Source organism: Carassius carassius, chromosome 8 (genome assembly GCF_963082965.1).
Source record: "Carassius carassius chromosome 8, fCarCar2.1, whole genome shotgun sequence".
Classification (NCBI taxonomy): domain Eukaryota; kingdom Metazoa; phylum Chordata; class Actinopteri; order Cypriniformes; family Cyprinidae; genus Carassius; species Carassius carassius.
In genome coordinates, this window is record NC_081762.1 from 9,968,638 (window position 1) to 9,995,063 (window position 26,426).

The window sequence follows — 26,426 nt, forward strand, 5'->3', positions numbered from 1 at the left end:
ATGTATGTGTATTCATGTATGTGTCAGAGGTTGACCATTTCTTTAAATTTGGGATAACCTTTTGTAAAAAATATTTAAATTACTAAACTAATGTATAATACTGAATAAAATGAAAGGCTCGGTAGATTACTACTACCATACAGTATATGCTATAGCCTACCTTCATCAAAACAAGAAATTAAAATTCCACAAAGATGAAAGCAGATGTTATATAAAGTTGTTAGAGTTTTACAGAAACAAAAACCTGTACCAATCTATTGACAAAGTATGAGAAATGTCCGTTTTCCAACTGGTTGACAGACAGTGTCTGTGGGGTGCAGGAGGTCACTGTTCTCTTCGGTCTTTAAATAAAGGTTTTTTAAAGGCTCGTTTCATTTCCAAAATGGCGGAGTACGATCTGACCACCAAAATCGCGCATTTTTTAGACCGGCATTTGGTCTTTCCGCTGCTGGAATTTCTTTCTGTGAAGGAGGTAATATATAAATTACAGTAGTATAAAGTATTACTTTGTTGTTCAGTTATATTTTTTTGGTTAGTAGTCGCAAGATGGACAGCACCTCGTGGGGCGAATAGCCAGCTGATCTGGAAAAATGATTTGGTTTCGTATCTGATATTAAACAGAAATTACCTCTTTGTTGACACTATTGCATTCAGTATGTATTTACTTTTATGCCTGACAGATCAGCTTTGTTAATCACACGACTTCTTATTCTGTAGCTCTGAACTCTCTTTGTGTTTCTACAGTACCACGGTACTGGGACGTAACGTACTGTTATTGTGTTATAATAGCATGGTTTCTTTAAAGTACCACGTCAATACCATAAATGTTAACGTGGATATTGTCGTCATTAATCATTGGGATACGAGTAAAGATACTAGCTATATTAATATCAGGTAGCATCAGTTGGTACAACAGTAACGTTACCTTAAATGGCAATGTAAATGTAATATTCAGTCTTGTTTTTATGCTGCATAATTCCTCTTCAGAATATTGAGAAAGCCTGATATAGTGGTGTTAAATCGGTTTATTGTTTACTCAGATCTACAATGAGAAAGAGCTTCTTCAAGGGAAGCTGGATCTTCTCAGTGACACTAACATGGTGGACTTTGCCATGGATGTATACAAGAACCTCTATCCTGACAAAGAAATTCCACACTGTAAGTGCTTTTTTTATTCCTACCGGAAACATACATCGGGAACAGAGTTAAATAAAAGCATATCCAGAATCCATAATGAAGATTTTTTTCACATCATAGAGAGTGCAGTACTATAAGCTGCATGCATATTACATCTAGAACTTTCACTCTACAGCGTTAAGGGAGAAGAGAACCACAGTGGTGGCCCAGCTGAAGCAGCTCCAGTCCGAAACTGAGCCTATTGTGAAGATGTTTGAAGATCCAGAGACTCAGAGACAGATGCAGTCCACCAGGTCTGCAGACATCATATTACTGTTTACTGCTTCTTGAAATATAATTTCTGCTTGATTTGATTTGAATTGGCTTTTATGTAAGCATCGTAACATATGTAAAGTCACCACTACCATGCACTTTTTTTTATTATAGAGATGGGAGGATGCTGTTTGAATATTTAGCAGACAAACATGGCGTAAGTTTTGCAGCAATTCTCAAACTATAACCAGTTATCCTTATCCAATTATATATTTCTTATTTTCAGGAAAGCTAATTAAGAACTTACTGCATGGTTGGATATCCAGCAATGATTTGCTGTCTCTGTTTATTCTCTCAGTTTCGTCAGGAATATTTGGATACGCTGTACCGTTACGCCAAATTCCAGTATGAGTGTGGCAACTACTCAGGGGCTGCAGAGTATCTTTACTTCTTCCGCGTGCTCGTGAGTGTTGTTGTTTATGTCAACAAGAATGCTAGTGTTTTATCCTGTTATTTCTTATATCATTTGTCAAGTGTGAAATAGTCTCTGAAATAAAGGAAGAAATTAATTAGTTTCTTTCCTGAGTGCATTAGCGGCTTTTGTTTTAAGTAATTTATTATTTACAGTATTATGCTTTTTAAATGAGCCGTTTCAAATAGTAGGTTATACCAGGTTATGTCCGATTTTTATTAAATAAATACAATTAAATATATTTATATTTTTTATTAAACAAATATAAAATTCTTTGTGACATTTAAACCGTGTACTGTTCAAAAGTTTAGAGTCAGTATGAAATTTAGCAAGAAATTAATCTTTTTATTCACCAAGGATATTTAAAATAAATGAAGAAATCCAGAAAAAAACAAACTAATTCTTGAGAACCAAATCGGCATATTAGAATGATTTCTAAAGGATCATGTAAAACTAAAGACACGAGTAATAACTTCAGAGCTCAATGTTAAAGCAGTGTAATATCAGAGAATTCATAGCTATGGGAGTGGGATTTTGTACCAATGAGATTCCACTGTGAAAAATAACAGAGAAATTGATACTGACAAAAATGTCTCCGTCATGACCAGGTTCCCTCCACGGACAGGAACGCTCTGAGCTCTCTCTGGGGCAAACTGGCATCCGAGATCCTCATGCAGAACTGGGAGGCGGCCATGGAGGACTTGACGCGCTTACGAGAGACTATCGACAACAACGTATGTCTGTCAGGCATCCTTTAATCCTCTGTCTCCTTGTATAATAGAAACTTTGCGGCTGTATTTCATCAGCTGAAGAAATCCAATATCCTTCCCACTGGTTAATTTGCTGGATCACCCATGTTCCTTTGAGCTCCGATATAACAGTCCTTTAGCAGACGTCAGGGATTAAATCAACTATGCACACAAAATTGACCGGGATGACATTTACATTGCATCAGCTCTGAGAAGTAAATGCTTGGCTAAAGATGGATGCCTGTGGGTTTACTGCAGCCTCGTTTGCTTTGCTAGTCCGTGCTTGTAATGTAGTTTCAACAATGTGACATAAGTAAGAGTGAAGCAGTGTTGGCATTTTTAATCAAACCATGTTTTTCTTTCCTGCCTCGGTTCAGTCGGTGAGTTCTCCTCTTCAGTCGCTGCAGCAGAGGATGTGGCTCATACACTGGTCTTTGTTTGTCTTCTTTAACCACCCCAAAGGCAGAGACAACATCATCGAGCTGTTCCTCTATCAGCCTCAGTGAGTGCAATTACAGAAATTCCCTCTTCCGCTATAACAACAGCTCTCAAATTGCTCATTAAAGAATGTAGAATTGCAAGAAACTACATTTGCATAACATTTATGTCACTTGCTTAAGGTACTTGCCAGGAAGTGCGAGTTGTGTTTGCGACAATTACTTCAGAGAGGGTAGCTGGAAAATTAACAATTAATGAGATTCGCTGTTGAAAGCGTTTTTTTAGGGGGAACATTGCATGTTTGCGTGGCCATAAAATGAGCGCGGCTCGGTCGGTGCACTTTGAAGATGTGAAGTGTTTGAAGGACTGTTGTGATATAATATTGAAACAGGAATCAATCAAAGCAGATTTTATAAAGTGTCCACTAGGGGTGCACTATTAATTGAAATGGAATCGAAATCGTGATTCGACAGAAGCTGCGATTTTCGTGTGTATCTGTCAGAGAAGCACGGTTCTGTGGTCAGCAGTAAATCTCCGTCCGAAGGCCAGAGGGCGCTCTTGCGCTGAAAATCCTAATATGCCCCGAAGAAGAAACCAGGGAAATGCCCATCACTGCAGCTGAAATAACATGTTATTAAAATGTGGTATTTTATGTGCTCTCAGATGGTACATCATCTACTACACAGAGCCGTAGTTCACAGAGAAGCTACGCAAACAGTTGTCATTATCGCAAACGATTTCTTCGATTTCATAATAAGGTTTTTTATTGCAGGCTCTTTGTAGTAAATGCTGCTCCATCTGAAAGCAGGTGATGATGATTTACTGCTGATTACAGAACCGTGCATGACAATCGCATTCGATTAATCGTGCAGCCCTTTTTTTTATTGTGTTAATTTGTTTTTTGATAGATTTTTAAGGAAAGATATCAATAAGAGTTTCCTGAAACTGGTTCAGTTTCTCAATTCTTAATCTAATTTAGACTCAGTATTGTTTCAATCGTTATCATTTATAATATATATAATTTATATCAAAAAATTTGTTTATTTTTCAGGTATTATAAAATATAAATGCAAACAAAAATACACTAGTTTGGGGTCCGTAGGATTTTTAAATGTTTTCGGAAAGACTCTTATGATCAGCAAGGCTGCATTTATTTAATCAAAAATATAGTAAACACAATTATATTGTGAATTTAAATTACTGTTTTATATTTTAATATATTTTACATTTGAAGTTATTACTGTGATGGCAACACTGAATTTTCAGCAGCCATTATTGCATTTTTCTGTGTCACATGATCATTCTGATGTGCTGATTTTCTGCTTAACATTTTTATGCAGTTTTTGCTGCTTAATGCTTTTATGGAAACCATAATAAAAAAAAAATTCAGGATTTACTGATGAAAGGTAGTTTTGTAAAAATGATGGTTGTTTGTTTCTCAGGTACCTGAACGCAATCCAGACCATGTGCCCTCACATTCTGCGTTACCTGACCACGGCCGTAATCACCAACAAAGATGTGAGAAAGCGCAGACAGGTTCTCAAAGACCTGGTCAAGGTCATTCAACAGGTCAGCATGAAATGAGTCTACATCAGATTCAACATTAACATGTTGCTTTCAATATTGAAGCTAAAATGCATCCTGAAGAAAGAAGATGTAGATAAACCAGCTAGTTAAGAATCCTATAATATCGCATGCTATTATGCACAAAAACGCAGTGAGTTTATTTCAGTGTGGGTTGTTCTGGAGATTGTCCTCCTTTGCAGTTCAGATGATTCTCCTTTGAGGTTTTTAGCTCAACAAGCATTGTTGCGTTCCATTACGTTCATACTAGATGTGCTTTCTTTTAAGTATTGATTCAGAGCTGGTGAATTAGCGTCGGTTTTAAAGTGCTTCTTGGGGCACCCCCATTTTATACCCATGACTTTGGCACTTGCTGTCAAATTAGCACAAGATTAATGTTCCTCTCTGCTTTTGCTCTCTCAACAGGAGTCATACACATACAAGGATCCCATCACAGAGTTTGTGGAGTGTCTCTACGTTAACTTTGATTTCGACAGTGCTCAGAAGAAACTAAGGGAGTGTGAGTCGGTAAGGTTCACCACCCACTGTGTGTGTGTGTGTAATGTAGCTACCAGGGCTGTCATTCCTGTGATTCCCTCAGTACACTGTTTCCGTCTATTTGAATCGGTTGGAGATGAGCATCGATAGGAGCCATAGGTCCATTCATCCACTGAAAATCCCTGTCTACTGTAATTTACTGCTGTTTCCCCACTAGGCTTTTCAAGATATTTCTGCTGTCAGTTTTCAGACCTACAGCTATGAGGCAGCTCCTCTCTCTTAGACGTGGCCTAGTTGGGTCAGCATTCAGGCTGTCAAAATAGCTGAAAAAACTAAATTTGTAATTAAATATTATCAAAATTCGAATTATATTTAAATTCAAAATCCATAATTTCAGTTAGGGTGAAGAAAAGCTTTTTTCTTCTCCCGTGAGGCCACAAGAGGGAGCATCGAGCTAAATATTACTAATGCACGTCTATTCAAAGCATAAGAAAACATGACTGTGTAAAAAAAAACTAAAACATAATATTTAAAATAATCTTTATAAACCAATTATAATTAAGTTGCTTAAACAACGATAAACAAAACAGCGTCATGTATGCATGCATAGTTAAATACAAACGACGGAAATCTGGTCACACAAAATAATTTTTTTAATTTAAAAACATGAGATGTGGTGGGATGGAGAACAAAAACCCACCATAAAGTCTCGAGATATGTTTTTAAAAAGTTGAACTTACATTAATTTTACATTGCTTATTAAACGTGCTGCTCTCTTGTGCGAGACGCAAGTCCAATGGTGTCCCTCTAGAAAATGTTCTGGGTGAACGGCTTGGTTTCAGTTTTGATGTAAACAATATCTTCTCCACATTGATGTTCTCTTTTTTTTCTAGTGGCTTAAACTGGATAGGCTAACAAAAACCTTATAATGAAATGATACTTACATCATCATCGCATCTCGAGCGCCACTGATAAAGGTCAAGTATTCTTCGGCCGTCCGGTCACCGTCAGCATTGTTATTTTCGTCATCCGTGTGAAGGCAGTTTTTTGAGACCAGGCGGATGGTGTATGTATGCGAAGTGAATGATGAAACAGAAGTGGTACTGCATGTCGAGCTCGTTCGCCTTTGATAGTTGTGCGGACACGGCTGCACACCTAAAATTCCAATGCAACGCTTATGCATTCAAATTTTTATTTTAAATTTGACGAATATTCGAAATTCTAATTTTTCTATATTCTAATTCAGACCTGTGAAAACATAATCTCTCCTGCCTTTTCACCACAGTTTCAGTTTACGCCTGAGGGATTTGTCTATAAAAGCTGATCTAGGTTCAGCTGCAGTGAAGGGATTTTTTCATTTACATTTTTTTCAATTAAAGAATTAAATCTACTGGAGGTAAATTCAGTTTTTTTTTTTTTTACATTTAACTAGTTAACATTTAACACATTTAACTAGTCATCAAACTAGGTAAATATTGGTCACGGACTCGTGAGATTTGCATTAAATTTGACCAAGCTGATTACTCACTAAAAACTTCCTACAGATCATGTTTTCTTGCCATTTTAGTTCTTATGTAGATGTGTGTTGCTTTGAGTTGCTTACTTCCTTTTCTTTAAATTAGCCTTCCCATAAATGCCAATAGGCGCTCCCATCATATTGCGATGGAGTCATTGCCTCCTCTCACGTGACTTCTTCCCATTCATTCTTAATTACCCCCCTCCAAACTCAGCACACACTCTGGAGGGTCTGTTAAAACTCAGTGGGCTCAGGAGGCAAAAGAGACCACGTTTCTTTAGAATAACAACAATAATACGCAATCTCTTTCCGAGTTATTTTCTCAACCAGTATTTTGAGGTGGCACTGCCTCCCTTGTCTCCTCAGAGAAAACGGCTCTTATATAAATATACTACCTTTCAAAAGTGAGATTTAAAAAATAAATAATTTAAATGGTTCAAAATTGTTCTATATCAATACTGTTTTTTTTGTGTGTGTGTGTGTGTTTTAATTTTAGTAGCATAGGTCAGAGCTAACGGGAAGCTAAGTGAGAAAGAGATAGAGGATGGCGGGATTGGGAAATGTCCTCAAAGTGGGATTAGAATTTAGGACACCCGTAGTGCAATGGCACTATATGTCCGCGTGTTTCCCACAAGGCTATCAGCACTGACCAGTAGTAGCCTACTTTAAAAAAAAATTGAAAATCAAGTTAATTGTAAGTTTAAAAGTACAACATTCAGTCTCAAGGCCCTTCAGTGGACCTTCAATAACACTTACACAACTTTCAAAGCAGATCATTTGAATGGATTTTATTCTTTTCAAGGTTCTGGTGAACGATTTCTTCTTGGTGGCCTGCTTGGAGGATTTCATTGAAAATGCACGGCTGTTCATCTTCGAGACGTTCTGCCGGATCCATCAGTGCATCAGCATCAGGTAGCGCCGCCTCCCAGGAGGAATCCTGATAGACTAGCGTGCACTAATCCTCTTAACTCTGTAAAAAGATAGTACTGCGATGATTCAACACGCTGCCAGGATCAATGGATTCCAGCCAAATCTGCCAAAAGCTGAGCGATGTCACAATAGTATAAATTCTAAAAAACCAACTTGAAGGAAATCAAGATTGCGATAGATGCAGGTACAACAGTTTGTTTAGAGAATAGTTTAGTTTTTAATATGGATTTAGTTCTTTTACAACATCAAGTTAAACTAAATAAATACAAAGTCTTTCTTTGGCATCAAGCTGAAAGAAAACAAGTTTAAAATAAATAGTTATTTCCATAAACAAAAGTGTTTTATGGTCTTGGTTAACTAATAACCTTGTTACAGATGTTATTTTGATGTTTGTTAACATTTTCTTTGAACCCCACTTGTTTGTGTCAGGAAACCTGGTGTTTTCACATGTAGTCGTAGAGGTGGTGGTGCGACTAAATTCGTCATCAGCTTGTGTTTATCACAACAATTGATTTTTGTTGAGACTGTTCGAACTCTTGTTTGAAGACGAGAGCTACAGCTTGTTGTTGACCTCAGGCAATCTCTTTATTTCTCATTTTCTCCCTCTCACCCATCGCTCTTCCTGTCTCTGGGCAGCATGTTGGCAGATAAGCTGAATATGACCCCCGAGGAGGCCGAGAGATGGATCGTAAACCTGATCCGCAATGCCAGACTGGATGCCAAAATTGACTCCAAACTGGTGAGCGAACTCTGGGGTGCAGAACACATGTCCAAAACACAAAGCCCATTAGATTGAGATGTACTAGACTCCCTCTGACGGTGAAATTGGGCGGTTTGTTTGTATGATGTTTAACTAAGGTCCACATAGCCTAGAACAATAGTATTATGAAATGCTAAGTTTTACTTTTGAAATTTATTGCTCTTATGTTGTTTCAAACCTTTGATTTTCTTCGTAACACTTTACAGTAGGGTTCCGATTGATAATATTAGTTAACATGAAATAACAATAAACAATACCTCTACAGCATTTATTGATTAATATTAATCTTAATCTTAATATTTACTAATGTTTTAAAATGAGAAGTTAACAATAGTTAATGCACTGTGAACTAACATAAATGGAGAATTAATATCTGTATTTATTTTCCTGTTGCAATTAATTTCTAATGCTTTTATTACGGTATAGTTTTAGTTCATGTTAGCTCATTAAATAACATAGCTGCAACTATAGATTTTAACAGTGTGTTATTAAATATTGGAAAACCTAAGATTAATGAATGTTCAGGTGAATTCTTCATTGGCAGTTTGTTAACTAATGAATTAACTAATGTTAACCAATGAAGCCTTAATGTAAAGTGTGAATGAACAATAAAGAATCAAAACTTAAAAAAAACAATATCTAGGGCATGTTGTAGCCCAGATTAAAATAAAAATAAAATGTTTGAAAATAAATAGCCTATTTAGTCTAAATATTTAAGTATTTGGCGCTGTGATGAACACCATAGCTAATCCACAAAAATGTAATGGCTTTTTAAAATTATTTAAATATGTTTTATAAAGTAGAGCAGCTGCTTTATTTATGGGCTTTCCAGGGTAAGGGCTGCATTTTCTGCAGTTTAGCGCCATCTGCTGTCAGAGAGTGAATGTGCTTTCATTCAGCAAGTCTCCCATGTGTTCCCCAATGTGCTTCTCATGCATGCTTGTTTACATCAGATTGCACACATCTTTCAAGCAGCATACAGCAATGTAGTGCATTTTGACCAGTTGATGGGAATGGTATTCTTAAAATGCATTCAAAATTCTGAATAATTTGTAATATATAATTATTTGCGGTAATTAGAAGTGTCCACGATATATTGCATTACGGAATACCAGCAGATGTCTAGTATTAATAAATAATGTTAATACAGATAAATAAATGTTGTAAAACTATATTGCTCATTCAGAGTTTGTATAGTTATATAGTAGATTCATAGCTGGTTAATGCATTCTTTCTGTGGAACACATAAGGATATGTTTAGCAGAATGCCCTAGCTGCTCTTTCCATTATTACAAAAGTCAATGATAAAAAAGCATGGTAGCACTTTACAGTAAACTTTAATTACTAATTTTGGTTTTGGTTTTCTTTTAACATTTTTTGTTAATCTAGGTTATTTTATTTTTCTTTGCTAAAATGTATGTTTGTTCATAATAAAATAACATTAATTTATACTGAAATGTAAAAAATCTGTTTGAGGAAATTAAGATTAATTAATGCTGTAAAAATATTACATATTTTAACTCTGCATTAACATATAAATTGTTCTTGTGGGGTTTTACCAAATAAAAACATTTTTGGTTGATCTCTTTGTATAACTGGGATTTAAAGGGATAAGTCAGTTTTAGTTTTCTTGCCCTTTGTTTGTGTGCTTGTTAAAGAATATTGCCTAAGATTTTATCATAAGCTTGTATTGGAGCTGTAATTCATTTAAAAAAAATGCTTGTCTAAAGTATTGCAAGTCATTATAAAACCAAAGTGATGCTGAACCACTTAATCCTCTAAAGCCTTTACTATTTCATTAAAATACTTTGATAATTTCTACTAGTATTCTTTTAAAGTCTTAAACGGTTCGCTGCTCCTCCCTGATGAGTGTTTTCTACTCAGGGTCATGTGGTGATGGGCAACAACGCCGTGTCGCCGTATCAGCAGGTGATCGAGAAGACCAAGAGCCTGTCGTTCCGTAGTCAGATGCTGGCCATGAACATCGAGAAGAAGATCAGCCACAGCAGCAGGAATGAGGTACCGGACTCAAAGCTAACAATACAGACTGAGCTAATGAGTTTTTCCTTCAGCTGAGCTAACCGTCAAGAAATGAGTGTGCTGGAAAACTTTAGCTTTTAAGCATTGAAGCATTTTTCCTTAATTGAACATTAGCCAGCATTAGTCAGTGTACAGTTCCCTAAAATATCCTGCACATTCCCAAAATCAAAGCCCAGACTCAGCATGATGTCTGAATAATCGTATTTTATGTCATTGAAGTAATTCATGTCATATATCTTGTCCTGTATTTTGCTTGATATTCACTTTGAAGATATTGCTTGAGTCAGAAAATTTTGACCATTAAAAATATTTATGTCAGACATTAAATAGAAGCAATAGTTTTGAGCAAACCTCTGTTCTATATGCTCTGCACCTTTAATGTCACTAATGAACCTCCATTTCTTTCTAGACACCGAACTGGGCGGCTCAAGACACTGGCTTCTATTAGACAGGAAACACAAGACAGACAGCGGATCATCTAACTTCTCAACCTCATCTTAGTATTTAACTAACTATCTTTTATTTAGCCATGTTTTATATTAGGATCATTTTATAAAAGACTGATGCAGACATTTCCCGCGTGACAAGAGCTACGGAGTTCTGGGATGCTGCCGTGACTTTTATGTATTCTGTATGAAGGAAGGAGTTTACCAGGCAAGATTTTATTCATTGTTCCAGTTCTGTGTAATCTCAAAAGACATTTTTCTTTTCTATTATGCGAGTCATTATTTTGAATCTCATAACACAACAATGAACAGTGGAAATGTGTTTCTGAACACATTTTTAAGGATCCTGCAACATACTGTTACCAATACCAATGTTTTATTGGTCATTTATTGTACTTTTATGTCAGTGTTTGTCATGTGAGACCACTTAAACTTGTAGAAACATTTTGAATAGATAACTTATGAGTATGTGGCAGTCTTTCTGTTTTATTAATTCATTCGTCATACAAATTTTTATTTGTAACTCTATCAACAGGGTCCTACAGTCCTGAAAATGTCAGGCCTGAAAGAGATCAGTCTGATTTTTTTTTTGCTAAAAGTTCAAAAGTTTTGGCTCAGTAAGGTTTTCGTAGAAAAATCTCGTGTATGCTCACCAAGTGAAATCAGCAGTCTTGTGAAATACTACAATTTAAAACAACTGTTTTCTATTTTAATATATTTTAAAATGTAATTTATTCCTGTGATGGCAAAGCTGAATTTTCATCAGCCATTACTCCCTTTTTTCAGTGTCACATGATCACATGATAGTTTTGGTAGATTTGATGAATAGAAAATGAAAAAGAACCCCATTTATTTCAAATAGCCTATATTTTTGTAACAAACTAAAGCCCCCCCCCCCCCCCCCCATTTCTCACTTTTGTTAATTAAAATGATTTTCTTTCCAACAAACAAACAAAAACAAACCTTACTGAGTGCAAACTTTAGAACTGTTAATAGAAAACTATTAAAAAGCATTTTATTGGTTAGATTCTACTTCTTAAAAAAAAAAGTCATGAATTAAATGTATACAATCAAAAAAATGAATGAAAAGGTATTTGAAAATCACTGTGGTGGTAATTTTTCAGTATGGCAAAAATATGCGCACGCGATGTCTGATCCAGTAGGTGGCAGCAGTGACTAACTTTTCCACCATCATCTAGCTAGTCAGCCAAAGCCAGCCACAAACCAGTCATTACCAGCTGCCTGACTGATCATCATGTCTTTTAAAGCCTTCTTGATTTTCCAAGCCAATGTGTACAAGCCATAACCTGGGAATGTTGGGCATCTGTGTTTGATTTTGGGTGGACCAGGTAATTTTGGGCCAGAGGGTGAAAACACAGGGTGTGTTGTCAAAGAAGCAAACCGAGATGGAAAGATCCTGTTGTGACTCATAAATAACCAGCTTCCTCTGAATGGCAGATTTTCCTTTAGTTATTTTTATATTTCATCCAAAGTCCAGACAAAATGCTTGTGGAAAATGTGCTGTTTAGAACTTACTGTATGCATGTTTCCTGGAACCTGAGCAGTTTGGTTTATTCATCAAAATAGAGACTAATGCATCACACTACCATTAAAACGTTTGGAATAATTACGATTGATTGTCTTAAGCTCACAAAGCCTTCATTTAATTGAATAAAAATCCAGTTAAACATGCAACACTGAAATATTATGACAATTTAAAAGAACTGTTTTATGTTAATACTATATTTAAAAAATGGGTGTAATGGCAAAATAGAATTTTAAATTGCAGCCATGATCCTTCTGTAGTCATTCTAATATGCTGATTTGGTTCTCAATTTGTGCCAGTTTTTAATATGGTTCTTGTATCAATTGTGGCTTATTTATATATTGTTTCAGGATTCTTTGATAAAACGTTCAAAGAACAGTATTTGAACTAGAAATTTTTTGTGATGTTGTAAATGTCTTTACTTATGGTTTTGATCAATTTAAATCTGTTCTATATATAAATCAAATTTCTTTAAAAAAAATAATATTCACAAATTATTCCAAACTTTTGACCAATAGTGTACCTCTGCGTAAAAGCATCAAATCCAGTTTTGGATTGGGTGAAGAATATTTCTGTCAAAAATTGCTTCATCACAAAATAAATGGCAGGCCTAAAACGTGTTTAGCCACGGATGTCACACTTTAAAGTGTGAATATAATTCTAGAGACCTTCTCGGAACTAACTTCATTTTTCTCAGCCAATTTAGCGATGACTAATCTCAGTCTTTTTTTAGTGGTTGTATGTAATCAGTTCCCATCAAGATCTTTTTTTTTATAAGTGTGACTCGAGTGTCCAAACACATTTCGAGGCCACTGATTACATTCATTATCTCCATGCTCTCTGTATTTATATGAACACCTAGTAAGTGAAGTACATTGTTACTTTAAATCGCCTCTTGTGCATTTCTCTGCTCCTACCTACTATTAACCAACAGGTCTCTGAGCTGGAGTGAACTGAGGGTGTGTGTGTGTGAGTGAGAGATGTTTTGCCCTGGGAGTGGCTGCTGGATATTCCAGGCAGGGTTGTGAGTGCTGCCCGGCTCAGTGAAGAAAACGCACACGCTCGTATACGCACTCCTCCAGAGCTGACGTGGGCTGTGGCCTTGCACAGCTGCTGCCCATCTGCCACTGAGAAGCAGCCACAGGAGCTAGACGAGAGGAAAGAGGGAGTAGACAGTGAAGGGAAGAGGAAAAGTGGCTAAGTATGGACGCGCTGCAAGATTGGGCCCTGGCGTACCCGGCTCTGGCCCGGCTGCTCTGGGTGATTGTGCTGGTTTTGGCCACAGTCCTGGTTTGGAGCTTGTTCTTCTGCTGCTGGGGAAGCCAAAGCTCCACCTCCCCACTGGAGAGATACCTCTCAGGTAATAAAGCTGCTTTTATTCTCACTCAACTTACCTGGAATCAGTTCCTGCTGATGTTCATCAGCTCTTTCCGGATCAGTAGTAGATACAAAGAGTTTAAGGAAGAAAGAAGGTTTTGCAGTGGAAACCAAATGCTGGTTTTCCACGACTGGCTGTTTGTAGTAGCCACAGCATGGAAAAGTGGTTGAGTTGTGTTCACCATCATGTACTCTTATTTGACGTCATCTGAAGAGGCGTTTTGAATCCTCAAATCACAGTTTACTATTTTTCAAGCAGTATCCCTAAATTAGATGTTCCTTGGGATGTTACGCAATGGCAGCCGTTGCAGATTTTGGCTAGTTCCAAACCAAGATCTGAAATGCTTTAAAAAGACCAACTTGAGAAAGTTATTTTGAGACCACAAAGCGATGGTTGTTAAATTGGACGTACTAATTGTAGCTTGCAGTGAAATCTGTCAGTTGTGTATTCTTTGAATAAATGAAACCCATTCCCGTAGATTTCCTGTTTTCAAGGAAAACTTTGAGCGTCTGACATGCATTTGAGCTTGAAAGAGTGAAGAATCAGTTTACGTAACCAGTTTCTTCTAAGATCTGGGGTCAAGGTTCAAAGCAGGCTCTAACTTGCTGTTTGGATGGTTACTGTGACAGGGATTTTTACAGTTGCACACAATCCTAACCTATATACTTGCCACTGTGTTTATATATATATATATACTGTATTTACCTCCAAAAAGACAAATACACAAACCTCCTTATGAAATGTTTCAATCAATATCGAGATGCACAGTTAAGAAGCTTTTGTCTTTATTTATACTCAGTATTTCACTCGGCAGACATTATAGTTTAATATCCTCCACATGAGCTTCCTTTAACTAATTTAATACTGCGTTTCTGTTTCAGTTATGGAGAAACAGTCAAAGACAAAGCACCAGAGCCAGGTACGTCATCCTCTGTTATTAAGTTAATGATGCTGATATGATATTTGTGCATTAATATTCAAGACTCTCATATCACTCAAATTGCATATATGTAGTGTGCAGATACTATTGAACTATACTATAAATTCTTTATGTTAAGAATGGAATACTAGCATGCTTCATACTGCGTAATATACACTGCAGTGCATACTACAATTTTTAACATGTTTGCAATTGTATTTGAAGCAGTATGTAATTGTAAATGCTTAAAACTGTAGCATGTTGCAAAGGTTTCTTCAAAAATATTAAGCAACATAACATTGATAACAACAAGAAATGTTTATTGAGCATCAAATCAACATGATGATGATTTTAAGATTGTAGCAATGATTGATAAAAAATAACTAATAAAAAATAATAAAAAACAGCTTTGCCATAAAAGGAATAAACTGCATTTTAAAATATATCAAAACAGAAAAGTTATTTTAAATTGTAATACTGTTTCACAAAATTTTTATTTTACAGTATTTTTTACCAATTAATGCATCTTTGGGAAACATAAGAGACTGTCAAGAACATTACAAAATCTTACAAACCACAAACCTTTGAACAGTAGTGTACATACTGCAAAAACCGTAATATTAGTATGCCATTCTGAATATGCATATGCCTTCCAGATATTTACTTTTAATTCAGCAGCCTCTAGAGGCCAGTATTGTAAAACAAGCCTTTTGATGACACTTTACACAGGTTTTTCAGCAACATTTCAGTGATTCAAAACCCTTTTTATGTATATATTGTACGAAAATACTTTGCTATAATTGATTGTGATACTACTTTGCTATTATTAAATATGCAAATTATTGTATATCCAGGTAAAACCATCTTAGAATCTCACAGTTTACTCCGTATATGTAGCCACACAGTAAAACAGCTGTGTATACATGCTATAATCTTTATAATTTCTGAATGATAAACACACAAAAATAACTTTATAAGACAAAGAGTGTGAGTTTGTCGTTGCAGGCTTGTTCATGCTGGTTTAATAGACTGCCGGACAGAGATGGCTTGTGATAGCTCCGTCTGCATGAATGGAGACACAGTCTCTGCACACTGTTATAGGACAACAAAAGGCTGTTTCCTCCCTTGTGCTCCAAGTGGACAGAGAGAAAAACAGATCCAAATGACATTATCTCACAGCCTGAGAGAAGAGGCAGATAAAGTTTATGTATTAGATTTGTTTGTGCAATTTACAGAGCAGATGGTCAAAATGATGATGGCCATAATCATTTATTCTGGGTACTGCGATAACCCAGATTAATGTAAAAAAAAAAAAAAACTATTTTAAAACTATATTATTTTCCAATGCCATTTTTTTGTGGTATTGCATCAAATACAATACCTTGCAGTGGTACCAAAAAGACTTTGAGCACTTGAAATTGTATGAATTTGATTAAAATAGATTGCAACAAGTGACTTATGTATTAATTACATCCTCTATTGTTACTTTACTACTCATTAGTTAAAAGTAATAGCAAAAAACGGCTTTGAAAAGTGAAGTTAGTTCCAAGAAAACTTGCCTCATTTGTATGATGCATGTATTTATGCAATTGGTTTGACCTTTTTTGTCCAATACAATGACGTTCAGTTATGAATTAAGCTTCCAAATACTTTTTGTGGCTGTACATGATGTGTCTTGTGAGGGAGGAAACATAAGCTTTAGTTCTTGCGTTTGTCTCCATGATGTCAAGGCAAACAAATTTCCACTTTCCTCTAGTGTTTAAACAGTAGTGTTTATTTAAAGGAATAGTTGACTCAATAATGATAATTTGTTGGACATTGTAGAGGAATTTTTTTTTTATCACTTCACAAGATGTTATTAAAGGACTGGAGTTGTGTGGATTATTGTGATGTTTGAACTCTCATTCTGATGGCACCCATTCACCACAGAGGATCCACTGGTGAGCAAGTGATTTCTGTTCAGAGATTGTTCATTTTTGGGTGAAATATTGCTTTAATGCTCTGCTCAAGTTGGTCTTCATAGTTTTTCTTAGTGAGGATGGATATCAGTTAGGTAATTAAAAAACCTTGATTCAGGCCTTGACATAAAAGCCAACTAGAATAATGTTCTTATACCTGCTTTCTATTTAAAAATGAATTTGTCTGATAGAAACGGCCTCCTAACTGTGCACCTGACAGATTCAATCACACTCACAGGCTGTCACATAACAACTCCTTTGTGTGTTCCAGGCAGTGGGCGTCAGAAATAGCCGAACAGTCTCTAAACCCACTGATAACCCTTTTGTGGCCTTTTCAGAATTGCCTTTTCTAAAATTACTTTAACCTGCATACATTTGAAAGGTGGTTCCTGTTGTGTTCAAATGAATAGGCTGATTTCACTGTTTTTTCAGCGGAAGAAGAAGCCGAAGGACAAGAGTGTCTCAGTGGCTCTGCTAAATGAGGGGATCGTCGGGGTGATCAAACTGGCAACCCCTCTGTCTCAAGAGAAACTGAAGAAGAAAGAAAAGGAAAAACGCAGGAAGAAGACTGAGGAAGAGGAGGAAAAGAAGGAGGGAGAGAAAGAAGAGAAACCCTCTACAACAGTGAGGAGGAGAAACAAACGGCACCTGAAAGTCACCATCGCACCTGGTACTGTGACTCCAGCATCTGCTGAGCAGGTGAGAATGGCAATGGCAAATCTGAACGCCGTCTCTTGTCATGTAGAAATAGGGTTCAAAATTCATAGACTGAAAACAAATCTGTTTTGACACCTTCTTTTATTCGTTTTGACTTTTATATAGGAGTCTGTTCAAAATACACTGTACTTTTTGTGTTTTTATGTTAATAGTTATTAAGAGAGATATAAAAAATACTAAATATATATTTTATATTGTGTATTAATTACTAAAGCAGCATAAATCTTTTTTTATGTCCTTGAACCCCTGTTGCTTGAAGAATGCAGCTTTCTTTACATTTAATGGCACATATTTTATTTTATTTTAATTTGTAGTTTTTATTTGATCACCAGTAGTCTTTAATAATTTATTATTTTATTTTGAACCATGATTTGTTTTTGCTATTACTAATTGGTGGCAGTTGGCATTAGGGGGAGAGACATTTTCATTCTTCAGATAGGTTAATTGGACAAAAATGTGAATATGGCTCTATGTCCAATGTGAGTAATCATTATTTTTGTCCCATTTGTAATGGCAGTTCAAACATGAATGATATTTAAAAAGATGACTTTAACAATAACTATATTAACATCCACACCAACGCATATTATACGCATGCTGCAGTTATGTAGTCTGCGGCTTTAAATGCTCGAGCTCTTTAAACCAGGATAGATTATTTTTAAAAATCTATATTTATCATTATAATTATCCTTGGTGTGAACAACTCTTAAGACTGTACATCTGCTGAAAGTTTATTTTGGAGTACACATTTGGGTGGGTTTCAATGCTAATAGACTTGGTCTAAAAGACACAAGAAAGTGTACTGAAGTAAGTTTTAGAAGCGTCTCCTAAATGAAGAAATGTGCATGTCAATTTTAAGTTCATTTAGACCACCCAACAGCTTCAAACATCATAAAATACCCAGCTGTAGCCATATTGAAGTGCACTCTAGAGGGTTAATTTCAGCAGGCATTGTGCACAATATGCTGAAGTTGGCACATAGCAGCCCCTCCCTCAACCGGCCTATGCAAATGGCAACAACTATCCCTTTTTCTTACCAGCCATTGAGTGGTATAAAAGCTTCTGTTATGTAAGATGTTTTCAAGTCTGAGCCATGTTAACTACATTTGCTTGCAAAATGCGACGACTGTGCTAGCAACTGTAAATTCAGTACCTTTAATGATGCTGTATACACATGTATTTGAAGGAGTAATTCAGGATTTCAGACCTATTTCTTGATCAACAAATAACTGGTCTTTTAATGATGGGGCCTAAACATTTACATATCCATAGATAGACCCAAAGGGATATTTTTGGAATTATGTTTTTTATTTTATCTTTCAAAGTGTTGAACAGATAATAAAGAAATATACATATTTTACTGTATTTCAAACTTGTATGTCCACCTCAGTACATCCATACAAGCATATTTCTAAAAGCCACAAATGTGTAACATTAAGTATAAGCCACATTTTGTGTGTGTTCCAGGGAAAAAAATCAAACATGCGCCCCTTGGCGCTGTTAATGGGATGCTTTGCCAGTTATAGGAACTTTATGCATAATGTTTCTTTTGGAGCTCATTTTGTGTGCACATAAGTTGATATGAACTTTATGTAATTTAATGAAGCAATATATATATATAAGTTAGCTATTTTTTCTCCACTGATTTTTTTTATTAAAATGCTTCAGTCACTATTGAGGCTTGGGGTGCACTACTTTGGGTCACGATTGTAGTATATCAAACAGAGAAGCATTTGTTCATGGGAAGGCAATAAACTCTCTCCCGCATAATAGATCAAATCTATCGGTGCATTGTGCAAAACACCCAGTGACATTCCACCATTGTGTGGATCTGAAGCACCACAGGGGCAACAGAGTTGGATCAGATCAGATCAGATCAGATCACCTTTCCCCTGTCCAGCAGTGATCATCCACAGCATTTTGCACCGTCATCTCCACGGGCAAACAGCACCGGAGCACCCAGCGGTATAATCACTTGACTTTCCTAACTAGGGCACGTTCGAGCTGGATTTCTCCTCTGTAAGTTCCACTGCAGGTACTTTTCTCCATACGGCTGCATCACTGACATATGCGTTATTCGCAGCCGGGACCCTGTAAGTTTGACATCGTTTTCTCGGAGCGTTATATTTGGGGAGGTGACATTGACATTGGCGTGTTGACAGATCAGAAGGGAGGGCGGTGAACCGCTGGATGCTGTGTTTGGGCTTTAAACAGAGTCGCGGTACCCATATGAAGCAGTTGTTTAAAGGATGCTTGGTGTGTTTGCCGCATCGTTGAATCTGCTGAGCAATGATGACGAGAATACTTCTGCGCGCGATTTTAAGCGACGCGCTGAGGATTTCTCATAAAGATGGTTGAATTTGCTGCGCTCGAGAAACATAAACAACAGCAGCAGTTTTCTGTCAGTCTGCTGAGGGGGTTTGAAGTCGTTAGTAGTGCGTTTGTTCCGCTGTTGACTAACGTGTTACCATGGTAAATGACAGTGTTCTATGAAATATTATGTAATAACTATCATGCAAATATTCATTTAGTAGCCTACAACGGTTAACACAAACGTGGACACACCCACTCATTTGCGATTAATACAGTAGGGCCTAATTATAACTATGAAATAACACAAATGGAAGATATTTAAAAATATGTTTTATTAATACACTACATACCGTTCTAAAGTTTGGTGTTGGTAAAACATTTTTAAAGCGTTTTTGCAATAGCCCAAGTCTCTTATGCTCACGAAGGATGCATTTATTTGATAAAAAATGCTGTGAAACGGTGATATTGTTAAATAATATTACAAGAACTATTTCTATTTTGATATGCTTAAATGTGCTTTATTCCTATGTAATAATATGCTGATATCTTCAAGAAACATTTCTTATTATCATCAGTGTTGAAATCAGTCACGGTGCAATTTGTAGAAACCATACCTGTTTTTAGGATTCTTTGGTGAATAGAAAGTTCAAAAGAGAAGCACTTTTGTAATATTACGGATGTCTTTATTTTTGATCAATTTAATGTGCACTTGCTGAGTGCATTTTATTTTCTTTATAATAAAAATTTTTTTTACTGGTCCCAGATTTTTGAATGGTAGTGTATAACTAAAAGTTATGGAGACGTTCTATTTTGGCATTTAAGCAAAGGATTTTATTATCTTAAATTAATCTAGTGTGTCCAAACATGACTGGTGGAATATATTAAAGTTCCATGAAGTTTTATAAAGGCAGTATTACTTGATGCATGCAAATAAAGAGTGTGATGAAAAGTGTTAAATATTTTGCAACAGAGAAAAAATGTAGGCTAGGTCCTGTCTTTTCACATTCATGACAGGGCAGCAGAGGTCACAGAAGTTGTGCTGGCTGACTTTGTAACCGCTCTAAATCACAGCCCTGCATTTTCCTCCTGTCTGAAGTCTCTTTGGGTCCACCAACGATAGTGACGTTTATTTTCTCTCTTTTGGGGCCACTGAAACTTCTTTTCAACACCTTCATGTTGTCTTAGTAACCTTTGAGTAATCAGTTACCTTCCAATCACTCTCCGACAAGATTTTCTTTCCTCTTCAGGAAAGGCAGCGTACTCTCGAGAAAACATTAAGGATTTACTAATCTGATTATATACACAGAAGACAAGCTAATTCCACAGGTTCAAATGCTGTTCCACTCTTTAAATAGCAGTATGTATTTATTTTGATTTGCACTAAAGTAGTGCAGTCTTTTTATATTTTATTAATCAATATTAAGGCATTATATGATATTCTTGTTCATTTGTTTAATTACAGTAATCATATCGCTGGTTCCTATGAATAGACATGAGGGATTTTATTATAGGCTTATATTTTCAAATCCTTTTTCAACTCATTCTCAAAAATAACTGTAAAGTTGATAATATCTACAGTTGTGTGAAAGTTTTTTTAGTGTCTTCTAGTGACCCAAAGTAAAGTGGTTCTCCAAAGTGACCTGATAACTCCACATCCTCCTGAAGAGCATCAGCAATTCGCTGCTGCATTGTGTGTTCATTTTGTATGATCTCTAACACACGTTTTCCATGTCTATTCCCAGGTCATGTCTGGTGGTCGCCGGCGGGTACTTGAGCGCTCTGCCTCAGAGGAGAGAGCAAGTGACCTGAGCTCCTCACCTTTTCCTGGAGACACCTTACCATGGAACCTCCCCAAACACCAGCGCGTCAAACGCTCCAAATCTGCCTCCGGAGATGTCCTGGACCCTGCCGAAAGAGCAGTCATTCGCATTGCAGGTCAGAGGAATCAACGAAATATCGCAGTGCTTACACAATTAAAATGAAGGTTCTTTATTGACATTTGTGGAAACTTTTCATTTCATAAAACATATATATTCATATATTGTGGAAAAAGTTTTTTTGATTTTCAAAGGTTCTTCACACTAAAAAAATCTTGGTTCTTTGGGGAACCAAAAATGATTCTTCTGTATGGCATAAAAGCAAAAGACCCCTTTTCAAACTTGTTTTGATATTCAAAAAACTTTTTTTTTTAGGTGCAGTGAAAGTTAGTCATTTGAAACTATAATAGAATGTACTATAATATAATGAAATGCTGTTTCCAAAATATTTATTTATGGTGCAGTATTATTAGCATAGTTACAATGATATTTTGTGAACAAAAGAAGTCCATTGTCTGTTGTCAATATGGCAGCAACGTATGAAGCTCAGCTCATTCAAAAGTCAAACCAAGGAGCTTTCTGTTGGTGAACTCCATGTGGGGAAATCTTTCATCCTCCAGCAAAATTCCCAATTGTGTGGATTCCTGTCGAAATGACTGGATTTTGCCCTTGAAAATTTGCCAAACAGTAGTAAATGTGACTACAACTTTATTCAGAGTTTTAGAATGGCAGTCGATAGAGAAAGATGCTCTTTAGCAGGAAGATCTTCAAGCACACAAAAATGGCAATGGCATTGGAATATTATTACATGACACATTATCCAGTAAGACTCCTTAAGCTTGCCTATATGTCTACCAGTCACTTTTAGTCACAAAAATATGTATAGATGGATAAAAAGTAGTTGAGTCTTTGCTCATGGTATTTGCCTGTGGGATTAAACGTGTTAGCATAAACAAATATAGTGTTTCATATCTTACACACAGACTTGCAGTCCACTTTGCACAAGGAATATTACTTGCTTGGCAGGTGTCTGATGTGCCGTTGAAGTTCCGTTTAAAACAAACTTGTTTTTGCTATCTTATGTTTGCTTAATATAGCGTTTTCTGTTAGTAGGACATTAGATAGAAAGAGTTTGTTTTAGGCAGAGGTGGGTAGTAACGAGTTACATTTACTTCGTTACATTTACTTGAGTAATTTTTTGGGGTAACGAATACTTTTCGGAGTATATTTAAAGATGGGTACTTTATACTCTTACTTGAGTAAATTTTTGGGGAAAAATCTGTACTTTTACTTCGTTACTGTGGGCGACGCTCCTCTCGTTACTTTATCTTAATGCAATAAATGCATCAGTTTATTCCAAACGCGCCGTCTACTTTTCTCTGGACAATGAGCGATGCCCATTCGCGAATGATTCATTCTTTTGAGTCAATTCTGTTCAAAGGCTTGATCAAACCAATTGGCAAACGAGTGAATTGGTTCATGAATCAGTTTGAATGAGTCGTTCAGTTCCCCTGCCGCACGCGCTGAGCGTCTGAAGTGGTTCACTCGGAGTTGTAACGTTTAAGAACAGAAAGAGCGTTGAAAACGTGGCTGGAACTGCACTGAATTGAAATCTGCAAAAGTTATTGTTTGCTAGCGATGGAGATCCTTATTAGATGAACACCGCGTGTGCTGTCTACTGTTTAACAGGTAATAACTTGGGCTACATTCGATTACAGTACACAATACCACTGTGACATTAGTTTGTTGTACGTGTGTGGCTTATAACAGAGGGGAGTCACGTTGAATGCAGCTTCCAAAAGACAAAAAATAGCCGATTAAGATTTTATTAATTTTAATACAATCACACTGGTGCAAGTACGTTCAGCGAGTCATATTATCAGCTGCTAAATTCAGATCTGTGATTGCTTGCTGGCTGCTTAGCCAGAGATAGATGCGTTTATACAGCGCTGCGTATTATAACAAATCACACATGATTCTTTTGAGCTTATTAAAGCATTGGCCAATCAGAGGCTTTCAGATGAGTCATCGCTTAAAATGCTGGTGCTTCCTTCACTCGCTCACTGACTGAATACCTCTTTCTGGCGAATTCTCTCGTCAGAAACAACAAAGTGCAGATGCGTGTACGAATCTTTAATTAAGATATTGATTTCACAGTGTTAACAGTTTCAGTGATTTTAATGGGAGTTTCTGAGAGTGATTGAAATCTAGACTGTCAGTGAAAATTATCTTTAATAATGTAAATGTTATTTGCTCTCTTTCTGAACAATGAAAGATTAGTAGCAATATTTATATCACATTAACTTTCAATGTTAAATTCACATTTAATATAAAGTCAGTCTTATTAAAAATATGTTATGGCATGACACCTATATCTGTTACTTAAGTAAACAGACAGGGTTTTATAATAAATTACATAAATTGGAGTAAAGGCTGATGAAATATATACATTTATACACGCACACATACATTACATACATTTTATCTATATATCTAAATAAAAATAGGCTCAGTATATATGACCCAAAGTAACTAGTAACTAACTACTTGAGTAGATTTTTTATCCGATACTCTTTTACTCTTACTCAAGTAACTATTCAAGACTAGTACTTTTACTTTTACTTGAGTAAATATTTCTAGAAGTACTTTTACTTTTACTTGAGTACAGTTTTTGGGTACTCTACCCACCTCTGGTTTTAGGATACTGTTGTCTTTTGGCTTAGGAGGAAAAAAACAACCCCTGGCTTTCTGAATGTCCTGTACTTGCAGGTTTTAAATCCAGGTAAAACATTTATTGCAGAAAAGCACATTCAGAAACATGTTAGAGGCTGCTTTTTTGTTATTTAATTAAAAAGATGCCTGTGTGGATGTTTATATCTAGCAGTATATCTGCAGTAAGTCTGTGCTTTGTGTGACCCTGCCATGCTGCAATAGGACTGACACAGCAGTTACTGTGTGTGTGAGTGCATAACAGACCATACACACTCACACAATATTAGGCAAGGGTGTGGTCCCAGGACTGCAGTGTTTTTATCTCGTACAGTTCCTGTGATCTGCATTATGCACACACAGGGATGATTCAGCCACTTTTAGGAATATTGTTATGTTTCTCTGTGCCATAAATCTTTTATATTAGGGCACAGTTTCCTCTGGTACACTGACATCTTTATCTCACAGTGGAAATTAAGCAGGATGTTGGTTTATAGTCTGAATGAACCACATCCATTGTTTCATATATAGTCTTACAGTTTCAGGAAACTTTAAAGCATGTAACATTTATATGTTTGCCACACATTTATCCAAAGTGACCTTCAGGGTTATTATTGCTAATAGGTTCTATTATTGCTATTCAGAGTTAAAAGTGCCTGGGTGTTGCGAGTGCCTTGAGGTGACTAAGATTTATTTTTATTTTTGCAAAGCCATTTCTAGTACTAAACACATTTGTCCACAACCTGGATAACCACAGAATCTTTTGATAGTTCAGGTAGGTTTGAACTGCACTTGGCTGCCATCCTGTGGCAGAAAATTGGCACTATGAAAATGAGTTAGTCAGCATCCCTGCTTGATTGCTTTGCACTGCTTAATGCTTAATTAAAATTCATTGTAGTGCTGCTCAGTTAACAAGTATATGTCCCTTGATATTGTAATCATGGTTATTAATATTAATGATTACAATTCTGTAATTGATTCAAAATTATTTTTTACATACTGAGGATACTTAAAAAAAAAAAAAAAAAAAAATTATATTACATTTATCATGCTGAAAATCAAATGGCTCTTAACTTCAGCTCTGAATTTCTGGCCTGCTGTCTCATTTCAGGGGCTAGGTTTCATACACAGTGCCTCCGGCTAGACTGAGCACTGCAGAAAGCTCTAAAATGTCTGGAATTTTACTTGTGTAGACATCAGAGAATTTTAGAGGGTTTAATGGAGAGACAAGCACTGAACTAAACAAACAGGTTGACAATGAGTTTATATATAATACAGTTGTATTAGTGTTACAAGCTCTTGGTTCATGAAGAAGATCTGTAAAGTTCCAAAGACTAAAGTCTCAAATTCAAAGAGATAATCTTTATCAAAGTAAAGGTCCCATTTTTCGTGCTTTTTTGAAGCTTTGATTGTGTCTTACTGTACTTAGCTTTTTTGAAGCTAATTACAGTGTCCCTGGGAAGCCCAAACAAAGGTGATTGGACTCCGAGATGAAAATAACAGCGTTGCGACGACATGGCGACAAACGGACTCTTCAAACGAAACTCTTCCTCTTCTCCGTCAGAGTGCAACAAGACCACGCCCCCTTTTTTGTGTATTCATGTGGGTGGAGGTTAGTCAAAACTGTTTTACTGACGTCATTACTGCAGGAAGTAGAGGGATGTAGTCCAAACGGGTCGTTTGTTGTAGACGAATTCTGTTAAATATAATATCTCGCTTGGCATTGAACTTTGAGCTTTAGAATTTTACAGATATTATTTATACTCTAACAACAACATTACACACTAACTAAAGTTTAAAACATGGGATCACGAAGAATGGGACCTTTAAGACTATGCATCGCCCCCCTAAAACGGCTCATTCAAACACATCCCCACATGTCTACGTCACTATGTGGAAATATTTGTGTAATGCCGCCCAAATGTTCACACAAAGAAAGAAGGCATGGTTCCAGAAACCTCAGTTAGTGTTGAAGCAGTCGTGTCAGAGGGAGGGACTTTGTAGAAAAAGACACGTTTGAGAGAGGCGGGGCATAGAGGACCTACAATAATGTACAGTATTTTAAAAATAATGTGTTTTTTGAACATTAAAGCATGTCAACCAGTGATGTGCGGGTCAATGTATTAATAAGCCGCACCCGACCGACGTTTTCAACTAACCTGCCCGCAACTCGGACCGCAAAAAAAAAAAAAAAATATATTGTACCCGACCCGCTTCCTGACCCGCATTTTTAAAAAGCAGTAAATGCTCATCGTAGCGTCATTGGGC

General features: G+C 36.4%; 2 protein-coding genes across 4 annotated transcripts in view; both read left to right on the plus strand.

Moving 5' to 3' along the window:
- Positions 1 to 331: 331 nt before the first annotated feature.
- Positions 332 to 11,153, plus strand: eif3eb (eukaryotic translation initiation factor 3, subunit E, b). The gene is made up of 13 exons (XM_059556043.1): positions 332 to 472; positions 1,041 to 1,158; positions 1,313 to 1,430; positions 1,564 to 1,606; positions 1,748 to 1,852; positions 2,470 to 2,595; positions 2,988 to 3,112; positions 4,491 to 4,617; positions 5,038 to 5,139; positions 7,428 to 7,537; positions 8,192 to 8,294; positions 10,200 to 10,334; positions 10,765 to 11,153. The coding sequence occupies exons 1-13, from the start codon at positions 383 to 385 to the stop codon at positions 10,801 to 10,803; spliced, it is 1,341 nt and encodes a 446-aa protein (XP_059412026.1). The 5' UTR covers positions 332 to 382; the 3' UTR covers positions 10,804 to 11,153.
- Positions 11,154 to 13,378: 2,225 nt separating this feature from the next.
- pleca (plectin a) overlaps positions 13,379 to 26,426 on the plus strand; it is a 102,735-nt gene continuing 89,687 nt past the window's right edge. The window contains exons 1-4 of one of the 3 annotated variants that reach the window (XM_059556045.1): positions 13,379 to 13,707; positions 14,607 to 14,644; positions 17,035 to 17,301; positions 21,375 to 21,567. In XM_059556045.1, the coding sequence (XP_059412028.1) occupies positions 13,551 to 13,707; positions 14,607 to 14,644; positions 17,035 to 17,301; positions 21,375 to 21,567 (655 nt within the window). In that variant the 5' untranslated portion in view covers positions 13,379 to 13,550. The remainder of the gene's footprint in view (positions 13,708 to 14,606; positions 14,645 to 17,034; positions 17,302 to 21,374; positions 21,568 to 26,426) is intronic. The other 2 variants (XM_059556046.1, XM_059556047.1) reach the window with 2 other exon arrangements.

Bases quoted from the DNA above. Each gene is read 5' to 3' on its own strand.
- eif3eb (XM_059556043.1), top strand. From the start codon at position 383: ATGGCGGAGTACGATCTGACCACCAAAATCGCGCATTTTTTAGACCGG. The intron at 1,607-1,747 runs GTAAGTTTTGCA...TTATTCTCTCAG, and splicing joins ATTTAGCAGACAAACATGGC to TTTCGTCAGGAATATTTGGA. The intron at 8,295-10,199 runs GTGAGCGAACTC...TTTTCTACTCAG, and splicing joins CCAAAATTGACTCCAAACTG to GGTCATGTGGTGATGGGCAA.